The sequence below is a fragment of the Caretta caretta genome, chromosome 27, assembly GCF_965140235.1.
Source record: "Caretta caretta isolate rCarCar2 chromosome 27, rCarCar1.hap1, whole genome shotgun sequence".
In the NCBI taxonomy this organism is placed as follows: Eukaryota; Metazoa; Chordata; order Testudines; family Cheloniidae; genus Caretta; species Caretta caretta.
The window spans coordinates 3,317,522-3,331,167 of record NC_134232.1 but is presented as its reverse complement, the minus strand read 5'-3'; the positions used below and the strand labels follow the sequence as shown (position 1 = coordinate 3,331,167).

The 13,646-nt window shown below is 46.4% G+C and overlaps 1 protein-coding gene across 1 annotated transcript in view; it reads right to left on the bottom strand.

The window, feature by feature from the left end:
* Positions 1-602: 602 nt before the first annotated feature.
* WNT9B (Wnt family member 9B) overlaps positions 603-13,646 on the bottom strand; it is a 59,065-nt gene continuing 46,021 nt past the window's right edge. Inside the window, exons 2-4 of the mRNA XM_075123616.1 lie at positions 11,935-12,191; positions 2,157-2,422; positions 603-1,083 (exon numbers count right to left, since the gene is read on the bottom strand). Coding sequence (XP_074979717.1) covers positions 607-1,083; positions 2,157-2,422; positions 11,935-12,191 — 1,000 coding nt within the window. The 3' untranslated portion in view covers positions 603-606. The remainder of the gene's footprint in view (positions 1,084-2,156; positions 2,423-11,934; positions 12,192-13,646) is intronic.

Here is a 13,646-nt window from a genome sequence, read left to right as displayed (position 1 = left end):
CAGACTGATCAAGTCCCCCCTGAACCTTCTCTGAGCTCCTTGAGCCTGACTTAATCTGTTTATCATGTTTTCTAATCCTCGAATAATTTTTGTAGCTCTTCACTGAACCCGCTCCAATTTATCAACACCTTTCTTGAACTGTTGATCCCAGAAGTGGACACATTATTACAGCAGTGGGCACACAAGTGCCAAATATGAGGAAAAAATAAACTCTATTCCTACTCAAGATTCCCCCGTTTATCCCAGAATCGCATTAGCTCTTTTGGCCACAGAATCACTCTGGGAGTTTCTGTTCAGCGGATTATCCACCATGACTCCTGACTCTGAAAAAGAGTCACAGGACACAGTCCCCCAGGCTGTATTTATGGCCTATATTCTTTGTTCCTAGCGGTAGACATTTAGCCACATTAAAATGCACACTGTTCGCACCCCTGGTTTACGGGACTATCCAGCATATCCTGCGCCATGGCCCCTCTGCGTGCAGAGGGAGAAGGAGCGAAGCCTGCTGAGCGCCCTGCAGCCAGCAGTGCCTGCCTCTGCCTTGCCTCAGAAAGGGGCCCTGGCTCACTCGTGCCCTTTGCTTGGATTTCTTTCCTTGCACCGGCCCTACTGCTTGCAGCTGTAGATCACCTCCTCCTGCATGCACTGCTGGCACTCCACATAGCAGCACCACCGCACTTGGCAGTGGCAAGAGAAGGTGACCATCCGGCTCTGGGTATTGTAGCCTCGCCCACAGCACAGGCCGTCACAGCTGGCCTCCCGGGAGCACGTCCTTCCGGCAGTGCCTAGCGAGTATTTGCTGGGCCGGCAAAAGCTGGGAGAGTCCTCCACGTACACCAGATCTGTGGGGCGTGGAGTAGCTGGGCTGCTGTGGGAGTGGCTGTGCCTCTGCGTGCCCACGAGCTCAGAGTGCCCCACAGCATCATTCGTGGCACTGAGGATCTTGACAGCATCATCATAGCGCAGCTTGAGGATCCTGCCAGTCTCGTGGAAAGGGGAGAGCTGCTTCCAGCAGGTCCTCACGGCACAAGAGCCTGAGACACCATGGCACTTGCACGTGGTTTTGAGACCATTCTTCACGGCCTGAGGAGGAAGAAACTCCAGTTAGTATTTGCCAGGACCATGGGCCTAGCTCTCGGTATAGATAACACTGCACGCTGCCCCTCCAGAGGATCTCAAAGCACTTCCATGCGGGATGCCAGTCCTGTGTTACAGATAGGGAAACTAAGGCGCACCAAGAGGGGACATCATACAAATGTTTCAAAGGGTGGAAAATGCATTAGAGTGAGAAACTGACAGAGCTCAATCAAAAAGAAAGGGAGAGGTGACTTGATTCAGCAGCTAGGGATCTTCACAGAGAGAAAGCACAGGTATTAAAGGACACTTGAATCTAGCGGAGAGAAGCAGAACAAGAACCAGTGGCTGGAAGCCGAAGCCAGACAAATCCGAATGAGAAGTTAGGCCCAAACTGAACAGGGAGGGTGATTAAAACTGGAATGAGCTACCAAGGGGAGTGGTGGATTCTTCATCTCAACATCTCCAGACCAAGCCTGGAGGCCTTTCTAGAAGATGCTTTAGTCAAGCAAGTTACTAGGCTTGGCACAGGGGTGACGTTTAATGGCCTGCGATGGCTGGATGATCTAATGGTCCCATCTGGCCTTAAACTATGAATCTATGACAAGCCTGGCCCAAGGTCACAGCAAGGCAGCAGCTGAGCTGCGGTTGAAGCCAGGAGTCCTGACTCCCAGCCCCTTTCTCTAACCACTTGCCAGCCCTGCATCTCTAGCCATACTCAAAACCTGAATGGCCACATGAACACTGACTGATTTACCAAGTGCAGAGTCATACGCAGACTTCACAGCTGTCACTATGCTGCTGACAGGGGGCACTCAGTTTCACAGCAGTGGGCATACAGAAATCACTTCTCTCTATAAGCACAGGCCCCTGCCACCTGAGCAAAAAGGAGAATTTTTGGTTAACTCTCAGTAGCACAGGGCCTATGCCACAGGTAAGCAGTTCTGACTAGTCAGAGGGGCAGTGGCCTCTCTCCCTCACTGCACCAGTTCCCCTGTAGAAAACATGATGGCACAGGATAAGTCAAGATGTTTGCATCTGATCCCTGAACCCTTTCTGGGCCATGTGCCCTGCCCCCTCACCTTGATGCCCACGTTGGTGTTGTGGATATCCACCTTAGCCCGCAGGTCTTTGCCAATTTTCTTCTGGCCCAGGAATTTTTTAAGGAACTTGGTGCTGTATTTGAGGTTGTCGCCACACACTCCCCATTGCCAGGCCTTACGATTCTCCAGATCTGGAGAGTCATCGCAGGTGCAGCGCTCCATTCGTCCAGCGCTGCACGCCCTGGCCAGGGAGTGGGTAAGAGCTGCAGAGGACACTGCATACAGGAAGGCAGTTTCCTTCAAACCTGCACAAGATACAAAGGTTGAGAGGGGCTGGGAATGAGGAACAGGCATTCACACACATCACTGGGCTCTCTGCTGTATCCACACAAAGAAATACTGGGCCCTATTCTATGGAGAGAAGGGATGGTACAGTTTGGATGGCCTACATCTCAATCTTCTGGGTGACAGACTATCATGCTCCAGACTAGCTTAGCGCAACGAGCAACAGGAAGGGAGGGTGCTAATGGGGTAAACACACAATCATAACTCTGACACTGGGTATCATGAATGTAAAGAACCCAGGTGTCAAGAGACAGAAAGGAAAGAGGTTCCTCAGGTGCCCGTACATGGATTCTAGAAGCCTGGAGGATAAGAGAAATCACAGACATCGATTTATAAAAAGAAGTTAGACATCACTGATATTCCTGAAACTGAGCAAAATGTTAGTCACTGGACACGCTGGGTTAGAAGATGCATAGAATCCAAGGCCAGAAAGGACCACTGATCATCTAGTCTGACCCCCTGTATGACCTAGGCTGGAGAAGTTCCCCAGAAGACTCCCCAGAGCAGATATTTAGGAAAATCATGCAATCTTGATTTTAAAACGGTCAGCAATGGAAAATTCACTATGACCCTTGGTAAATTATTCTATTAAAAATGTATTCTATTTCCCATCTGAATTTGGCTTGCTTCAACTTCCAGCTCTTGGATCAGGTTAGAGCTTTCTCTGCCAGACTGAACAGCCCATTATTAAATAACTGTTCCCTATGTAGGCACTGATTGTAATTTAGTCACCCTTTAAGTTTCTTTGTTAGACTCAGAGCTCAATCTATTGAGCTTATCACTAGAAGGCAGGTTTTCTAATCCTTTAATCGTTCTTGTGGCTCTTCTCTGAACCCTCTCCAATGTATCAAATTCCTTCTTTAATTGTGGACACCAGAACTGCACACATATACTGGCTACAGTCACATTAGAGCAAGATACAGAAATAACATCTACTCCCTACTCAAGATTCCCGTTTCCTCAACCAGTACAGAGCCAGATTGCTGGTATGTAAAATTAAAAAGGTCAGAGGAGTTTTTATACTAAAGGGTTTGGAGAAAGCCAGCAAGTGCTGAAGAACACACAGTTCAGACAGACATACCCATTAGTGGAGGATTTATTAAAGGGGATGCTCTATATTCAAGTAAGAGGATAGCATAGAAGTTGAAAAAGTACAGGTAGGAACTGAAAAGAAACATTCAAACAAAAAGAAAAGGAGTACTTGTGGCACCTTAGAGACTAACCAATTTATTTGAGCATGAGCTTTCGTGAGCTACAGCTCACTTCATCGGATGCATACTGTGGAAAGTGTAGAAGATCTTTTTATACACAAAGCATGAAAAAATACCTCCTCCCACCCCTCCTGGAGAGTGGGGTGGGAGGAGGTATTTTTTCATGCTTTATGTGTATAAAAAGATCTTCTACACTTTCCACAGTATGCATCCGATGAAGTGAGCTGTAGCTCACGAAAACTCATGCTCAAATAAATTGGTTAGTCTCTAAGGTGCCACAAGTACTCCTTTTCTTTTTGCGAATACAGACTAACACGGCTGTTACTCTGAAACCATTCAAACAAAAAAGTCAAATTCAATTACACCACATGAAGGCGGACAACTAAATACTGACAAATTTTCTAAGTGCTTCTATACCTATGCTAGATGTCTAAATACTCAGATGGGTGAACTGGAGTGCCTGGTATTAAATAAGGATATTGATATAATAGGCCTCACAGAAACATGGTGGAATGATGATGAGTGGGACACGGTAATACCAGGATGCAAAATATATAGGAATGATTTAGTAGGTTGTGCTGGTGGGGGTGTGGCACTGTGTGTGAAAGAACGCACAGAGTGAAATACAGTATAAATCTTAAATTAATCAAACTGTACCATAGAATCTCTAAGGCCAGAAATTCCATGCTTGAATAAGAAGAGTACAGCAATAGAAATATGCTACCGACCACCTGACTAGGTGATTCAGAAGTGTTGAGGGAGATTACAAAAGCAAAAACCAAATAATAATGATGGATCTCAGCTATCCCAATGCTGACTGGGTATGTGTCACCTCCGGATGGGATGCAGAGATAAAATTTCTGGATACCATTAATGACCGCTTCTTGGAGCGGCTAGTCCTAGAGCCCACAAGGGGAGAGGCAATTCTTGATTTAGTTCTAAGCAGCACACAGGACCTGGTCCAAGAGGTGAATATAGCTGAACTGCTCAGTAATACTGACCTTAATGCAATTAAATTTAATATCCTTGTAGGGGGTAAAATACCAAAGAAATCCACCACAATAGCACTGAACTTCAAAAAGAGGAACTCCACAAAAATGAGATTTGTTGAACAGAAATTACGAGAAACAGTCACAAGAGTGAAATGCCTGCAAGCTGCATGGAAACTTTAAAAACCCTCCATAATAGAAGCTAATATATTACTATACCTTACTATTAATATACTAAATGTATATCCCAAGTGTAAAAAAAAAAACAAAAAAAACAAAGAAACAGAACCCCCCCCCCAACCCCAAAATAAAATGCTACCTGGCTAAACAGAGTAAACAAGGCAGTTAGAGGCAAAAAGAAATCCTTTAAAAATTAGGAGCCAAATCCTAGTGAGAAAAATAGACAGGACCATAAACTTTGGCTAGCCAAGTTTAATTTGGCAGACTAAAACAGAATTTGAAAAGCCAATAGTAAAATACATACAAATCAGGAAAAAAAAAGCCTAACTTGAGTACCACGCAAACTGGTTGAAACTACTGTAAAGGACAGAATTATCAGACACACAGATAACACGATTTATTGGGAAAGGGTCAGCTTGGCTTTTGTAAAGAAAAATCATGCCTCAGCAATCTATTAGAATTATGGCAGTGGGTCAACAAGCATGTGGACAGTAGTGATTCTACTGATAAGTGCCTTTGGATTTTCAGAAAACCTTTGACAAGATCATACACCAAAGGTTCTTGAGCAAGGTCAGCTGTCATGGTGTAAAAGGAAAGGTCTTATCATGGATCAGTAGCTGGTTAAAAGAAAGGAAACAAAGGGTAGGAATAAATGGTCAGTTTTCATGGTGGAGAGAGCTAAATAGCAGGGTCCCCCAAGGATCTGTACTGGGACCTGTGCTTTTCAACATATTCATAAATGATCTGGAAAACAGGGTGACCAGTGAGGTGGCAAAGCCTGCAGACAATATAAAATTACTCAAGATAAATTTAAAGCAACCTGCAAAATGTTACAAAGGAAACTCTCAAAACTGGGTGACTGGGCAACAAAATGGCAGATGAAGTTCAATGTTGATAAGTGCAAAGTAATGCACATTGGAAAACAATCCAAGTTATACGTACAAAATGATAAGGTCTAAATTAGCTGTTACCACTCAGGAATGGCCTTGGGGTCATCATAGATAATTCCCTGAAAACATCTACTCCATTTGAAGCAGTGGTCAAAAAAGCTAATAGAATGTTAGGAACCACTGGCAAAGGGATAGATAGTAAGACAGAAAACAAAGCCACAATAGAGTCACTAACTCAGAAAGTGCACTCTTTGTGATTAGGGAGATGGTTATATGTTCTTCCCCTCCCCCGCCACTATTTTCTATCATTCTGGCACACATTTTATGCACCAACTTCTTTGGTTTTTAAGTAGAAAATACTGTACAAGGAAACAACCTATCTAAATATTTAATAGCTGCTTTCAACTACCTGAAAGGGGGTTCCAAAGAGGATGGCTCTAGATTGTTCTCTGTGGTAGCACATGACAGAACAAGGAGTAATGGTCTCAAGTTGTAGTGGGGGAGGTTTAGGTTGGATATTAGGAAAAACTTTTTCACTAGGAGGGTGGTGAAACACTGGAATGCGTTACCCTAGGGAGGTGGTGGTGGAATCTCCTTCCTTAGACGTTTTTAAGGTCAGACTTGACAAAGCCCTGGCTGGGATGATTTAATTGGAGATCGGTCCTGCTTTGAGCAGGGGGTTGGACTAGATGACCTACTGAGGTCCCTTCCAACCCTGATATTCTATGATTCTAAATACATATGAAACAAGCAGAACTTAAAATATAAATCAATACAGGTGACTTTAAATATGTAGAATCTGTTTGACTCACACAAGGTTGTACTTAGATTTATGTGGCCCTACTGTGTAATAAGGCTGAGCACCACTGTCCTAACAGATAAAGGGGAACTGATCACAGAACTAAAAATTAAATGGTAGCTGGGGTACAAATGATCATGGCTTGATCACATTTATAATGTGCAAGCAGAATAAATTCCAGACAACAGGATATAGATACTTGGTGCTTTAATAGGGCCAATTTCACAAAGGTGAAAACAATTATGAGCCAAATCAGCTGGAAGGAACAATTTAAGAACAACGTTGAATGACATTTTTTGACCAAAACTTTTCAGCGGAAAAAAAAATGCAGATTCAGGGTCACTGAAACATTTTGCAAATCTGTGTCAATTTCACTGAACAGATTTGGTTGAAGAAAAAAAAATCTCAGTAAATTTCAGGAAAAAAAATCAAAGTGTTTTGTTTTGCCAATCAAAAAAATATTTCATTTGCAATAAAAATGGTCTGTTCTGAAATTTCCTTTATTCTAAAAATTAAATGTAAAAAATGCTCAAAATCGAAACAATACTTGTTCGACCCAAAACAAAGTTCTCAACTTTTCAATTTGCCAAACATTTTGAAAAATTACAGTTTCGAGTCATCCTGAAACAATTTTCTTCAATTTTTCAGAATTGCCATTGAACCAAAATAAGACCTCTCTGACTCCCCCAGCGCTAGTAAAGGATAAATAATGGCATCGTAATTAATAACCTGCATGTTTTTATAGAAAATAGGTCCTGTTAATTAAACTTGATACAGTTCTAAGGCAGTTACAAATTCAATTGACAAAAGCAGACATTGGACTTAGTCCTGCATTGCATTCTGAAAGAAAAAAGAATATCAATGCAGCATATATTAAATTGATTAAAAACTGGCTAACTAAATGGGTGTTTCTAGTAAGATCCAACAGTGACCTGTTCTTGAGCAACTACTAGTCAAGATTTTCTTCGTGATCTGGAAGACAGTCGAATATCATGGCTGGTAAAATATGCAGACAACTCAAACTGGTGGAATGATGAATAATGGTGAGGATAGGTCATTCTACAGAGCAATCTATATCATTTGGTGAGCCGTGCTTACGTGAACAATGTGTTTTAATACAGCGAAAATGCAAGGTGAGACATCTTGGACCCAAGAATGTAGGTCACCCTTATGAGATCCTGGAAAGAGGTGACTCGGAAGAGGATGAGGGGTCATTGTGGATAGCCAACCGAATACGAGCTGTGGCTTAGGGAGAATGCAAACTTTGGATGTTTAACATAGGCATGGGAATATCGAATAAGATGAAGGGGTTAGCACCATGGCATATAGCATCAGTGAGACCATCACTGGTCTGTCCAGTTCTGGTGTCCATGGGGCAAAAACAATGTTAAACTGGAATAGATGAGAAAATAGCTACAAGAATGATTTAAGGTCTGGAAAACCTGCCTTATAGTGAGACTAAAACAGCTTGGTGTATTCAGTATAGCCAAGAGAAGGTAAAGTAGTAACTTGATTGCAGTCATGTACCTACCTGGGGAAAGATTTCTGATAGCAGAAGGCTCTTTAATCTAGCAGATAGTTTTCTAATTTTCGACCGGAACACCCAGTCAAAAAGGGATCCTGCTGGCTCCAGTCAGCACCATCAACCGGGCTGTTAAAAGTCCAGTTGGTGGAGCAGCGGGGGCCCATGGCTAAGGCAGGCTCCCTGCCTGCCCTAGTTCCACGTGGCTCCCAAAAGCAGCCACCAGGTCCTAGTGGCCCCTAGGCCAATGGGCAGCCACAGAGGCTCCACACGCTGCCCCCGCCCCTAGTGCCGCTCTGCAGTTCCCATTAGCCAGGAACCATGACCAATAGGAGCTGCGGAGGCGGCACCTGTGGGCATGGGGGCAGCATGTGGCCCGTGCACATGGCCAATTCCTGGGAGCCATAGTAAGCACCGCTGGGACCCCATACCCTAACCGCCTGCCCCAGCCCAGAGTTGCCTCCTGGACCCCAAACCCCTCATCCCCGGGCCCACCCCAGAGCCTTCACCCATAGCCACCACCCCCACTCCAACCCCCTGCTCCAGCTCTGAGCTCTTTCCCACACCCTGAAGCCCATACCTTCCCTGCACCCCAACCCCCTGCCCTAGCCCAGAGCTGCCCCCCCAGTCCGCACCCCCAGCCAGAGCCCTCAACCCCTCCCACATGCCAACCCACTGCCCCAGCCCAGTGAAAGTGAGGGTGGGGGAGAGCAAGCAACAGAGGGAGAGGGGATGGAGCGAGCAGGGTGGGGCCTTGGAGAAGGGGCAGGGCAGGCGTGTTCGGTTTTGTATCATTGGAAAGTTGGCAACCCTCCTAGCAGACAAAGGCAGAACAAGGTCCAATGGCTGGAAGCTGAAACCAGACCAGTTCTAACTATAAATAAGGCTCATATTATTTGTAAAGTATGCTAATTAATTATTGTAGCAACTTGCCTTGGGATGTGGTGGATTTCCTTTTGCTTGCGGTCTTACATCAAGACTGCATGTCTTTCTAAAGGATGCTTTAGCTTGACCAGAAGTGATGGGTTTGAGGCAGGAATCCCTGGGTTAAGTGTTATAGCCTTGTGCTGTGTGGGAGGTCAGACTAGATGGTCACAGTGCTTCCTTCTGGCCTTAAGAATCTATGACTCTACCTCAGAGGGTGCTAAAGGGGATGGTGTTGCCAGAAGTGCTACCTTGTAGATTAAATTTACCTGCAGTCCTGACTGTTTGGGATCACTAAAGCTTCCATGGCACCTGCAGTGAGTCTGAGTGTTAACCTTGGTGCCCAATTCCCATTTTCCTTAATTATACTGCCTCCTAAAGGCCTCTGGTCGTTTCACTTGGAGATAGGATTCTTCCACACTTCCGGTCCAAAATTATTCCATAGCATGACTGTGCAGCTGTTCCATTTCTGCCAGGCTTTGCCCCAGAGGTGGTTGCATTTCAGCTATAGTCAAGCTGATGTGTGTTTGTAGAATGCTTTTGAGATTAAAACTTTTTCAAGGAATAAAATCATCTATAATCAAGGATATCTGTCTGCCCAGTGATCATAGAATCATAGAATATCAGGGTTGGAAGGGACCTCAGGAGGTCATCTAGTCCAACCCCCTGCTCAAAGCAGGACCAATCCCCAATTAAATCATCCCAGCCAGGGCTTTGTCAAGCCTGACCTTAAAAACTTCTAAGGAAGGAGATTCCACCACCTCCCTAGGTAACGCATTCCAGTGTTTCACCACCCTCCTAGTGAAAAAGTTTTTCCTAATATCCAACCTAAACCTCCCCCACTGCAACTTGAGACCATTACTCCTTGTCCTGTCCTCTTCCACCACTGAGAATAGTCTAGAACCATCCTCTCTGGAACCACCTCTCAGGTAGTTGAAAGCAGCTATCAAATCCCCCCTCATTCTTCTCTTCTGCAGACTAAACAATCCCAGTTCCCTCAGCCTCTCCTCATAACTCATGTGTTCCAGACCCCTAATCATTTTTGTTGCCCTTCACTGGACTCTCTCCAATTTATCCACATCCTTCTTGTAGTGTGGGGCCCAAAACTGGACACAGTACTCCAGATGAGGCCTCACCAATGTCGAATAGAGGGGAACGATCACGTCCCTCAATCTGCTGGCAATGCCCCTACTTATACATCCCAAAATGCCACTGGCCTTCTTGGCAACAAGGGCACACTGCTGACTCATATCCAGCTTCTCGTCCACTGTCACCCCTAGGTCCTTTTCCGCAGAACTGCTGCCTAGCCATTCGGTCCCTAGTCTGTAGCTATGCATTGGGTTCTTCCGTCCTAAGTGCAGGACCCTGCACTTATCCTTATTGAACCTCATCAGATTTCTTTTGGCCCAATCCTCCAATTTGTCTAGGTCCCTCTGTATCCTATCCCTGCCCTCCAGCATATCTACCACTCCTCCTAGTTTAGTATCATCCGCAAATTTGCTGAGAGTGCAATCCACACCATCCTCCAGATCATTTATGAAGATATTGAACAAAACCAGCCCCAGGACTGACCCCTGGGGCACTCCAGTTGACACCGGCTGCCAGCTAGACATGGAGCCATTGATCACTACCCAGCTTGGAGTGATTAAGCATCCTATTTGCCACATTATGCACATTTACAAACCATGCAGCAAGCTCTGTGCTAGAGTGAGCAGCCAAAATGTCACGGCTTGCACCCACTTATGCCAAGGCCAGGTTTGGTCCTGTATGTTCATAGGGCAGGCTGACGTTCTGGTTCTTAGAGCAGCGGCTCAGCCCTCAGAGCCCAGGGACAGAGGGAGGCAATGTGATTTTAAGCCACCTTTGCGGTTGTCTAATTCTAGGCTGATGTGATCCCTGGGGAACCTAGGCAACCCAAGCCTAGCTACCTGCGGGCAGCAGCACTATACAGAATTACTGCCAAGGCATCTGCTAAGGCCCCGCCCCTGTCCCAGACATGCACACGCCCCTTTCAAAGAGGGCCTCATGACAGCATGCACCGGTGTTACTCAGTTCTTGCATTCTGGGGGTGGGAAGGCAGAAATCTATTATATTGCCAGAGCAGGAAGGAGAATCCCTCTTCAATTCTAAGGTCAGCAGGGGCCATTATGATCACCTAGTCTGACGTTCTGCAGAACACAGGCCGGAGACCTGCCCCACTAATTCCTGCATCCCGCTCAGCTTCTGGTTGAGCTGGAGCAGATCTTTCTGAAAGAGGCCTCCACTCTTGATTTAAAGACTCCAAGTGACAGAATCCACCACATCTCCAGGTACGCAAATCCAGTGGTTAATTCCTCCCCCGGAACAACTGGCACCTTAGGGCTAGTCTGAATTTTCCAGCTTTAGCTTTCAGACATTGGATTTTGTTCTGCCCTTTTCTGCTCGTTTAAAGAGTCCTTGGCTGTCAGGAATCTTCTCGTCTCAGTACCTGTGGTGTGTGATCAAGTCACCATTTGGGTAGGCAATGAGCACACGCACACTCACACACACACACACTCTTAAGGTAAAGATTCAGGGTCTGATCTCAGAGTTTAAGGGACCTTTCACCCCGCAGTGACTGGTTCAAAGCCAGCCCGGTTAGCAGCTGCTCTTGACGGCTCCTCTCAGGTGGTCTGTTCAGTAGCCTGCATGAAAGGACTCTAGTCTCAGTCCTGCTCCCAGGGGTCAGAAATCCACATTACAATAGCTGTCCTCAGCAGAGGGGCCAAGGATGGAGTGGACCTAGAGAGTGGGCTGAAACTCAGTGGCCTGGTCACTGCCTGTTCTGTGGGAAAGAGCATCATCCCTGCCCTCTCGCCAGCTCGACAGTCCCAGGAAAGACTCACGCTCTCTAAACTAAAGCCTGGTTCCCTGCCCTGCTGAGGCCCAGCTACTGCCCTAAATGGGATTCTGTACCAGAGGCCAGCGCTGCTGCGTACCTCGCTTCAAGAGGCTGGTCCGTCCGTCCAGGCTGCAGTTCCAGCGCTCACTGAGGAACTGGTATTGGCACTCCATGACGCTGAGCCGGACGGCATCCCGCAGGGTCTCCGCCAGCCCTGGCTCCCGCTGGCAGAGCCTTTTCTGCTTACGGGACAGCTTGAGCAAGTCACACTGCTTCAGGTGTGCCTTCCCCTGGGCAGGGTTCGTGGAGGGGCCCAGTGAGGGAAGATGGGTCAGACCTTCCTTCCCGGTCAGGCTGAGAGGGGAGAAAGGGAGAGAGGTGAGCCCATGGACCGTGGCCAACAGACTGCCTGGAGGGAGCTTCCGAAAGCTGTCAGTGAGAACGTGGCTCAGTTACCACCTCAGAGAACTGGCCAGTAGAGCTGGTGAAGAACTGATTTAAAAACTAAAAATAATAATTAAAAATAATTGGTTTGGGTGGAACCAAATGCGACGCTGGCGAATCAGAATGGTTGACAAATGTCAACCATTTTGTTCAACCAGAAATTAACAGATTCGTTTGATTTTTGGGCACTTATTCACATAAAAGCAAAGGGCTAGAGTCACAAAACAGCCAGAAGAGGAAGTGACATCACCAACCACCTTATAATCTTTAGCCCAATGGTTCAAGCACTCACCTGGGCCATGGAAGATCCCGGTTCAATTCCCCCATGTCTGATGCGGAGAAGGAATTTGGACTTAGGCCTCGCATGTTGCACGGAAGTGGCCTATCTACTGGGCTAAGAGGTACACTGGTGTGTGCCTCTCACTCTCCTGTTGAAGCAGTTCCACTGCAGATAAATAATGCAAGGGTCACTGGAGCAGGCATATGAACATGGGTCTCCCCACCCCCACGAGCGTGCCCTGACTGAAGAGTCAGCTCCGCTCTCTCTGGCCCAATGACCAGTCAAGTGTTTTATACAGCTTCAGCAGGAGAGACAGAGAACCTGCCCCAGAATAGCCAACAGCTCAGAGGTTCGGGCACTTTCCTGCAATGTGGGAAACAAGTTCAGATGCCATCTCCGCATCAGACAGGAGGCAAATTGAATCAGGGTCTTTTCCGTCCTGGGTGAATGTCCCAGCACTAGGGTAAGAGCTGTAAGTAAGAAGGCAGCCCCACATTTTCTTCTCCAGTTTGGGAATGGTGCCCACTTCCCTGACATGTTTAACCAACACTTTTTGGCAAACTCACATCAGATTCACAAATTGTTTCGAGTCCACTGAAAATGCATTTTTCAGGTAAAAATGATTCACCCAGCTCCCCAGGCCACTGCAGCTCAAGCCACTAGCCCATCAGATCTGGTGTGCCATCTCCAGAACTGATTAAGGCCAGTACAGGCCCTGATGGGCCAATGGCCTGATGCTGCAGAGTAAACAGAAGGTACACACCCCCATAACACACCCATCATCACCCACTGCAGAGCACCAACAGGGAAGCTTCCTCACAGGCCTCTAATGGATCAGGTTATGCATCAAGCCTGCAGCTCAAGTTAGGATTGCCAATTTTGGTTGGATGTATTCCTGGAGATTACATCATATCACATTGATCTTTAATTCCTGGATATGCCAGGACAATCCTGGAGGGTTGGCAACCCAAGCTCAAGGACCTGTGTTTGGCATACCCAGCATTTTCACAATCACACATTGTTTGTCTACATGCTCATAGACCGGTTACTGCACGAGGATGTGGCAGGTTGCTACATGTCACAAT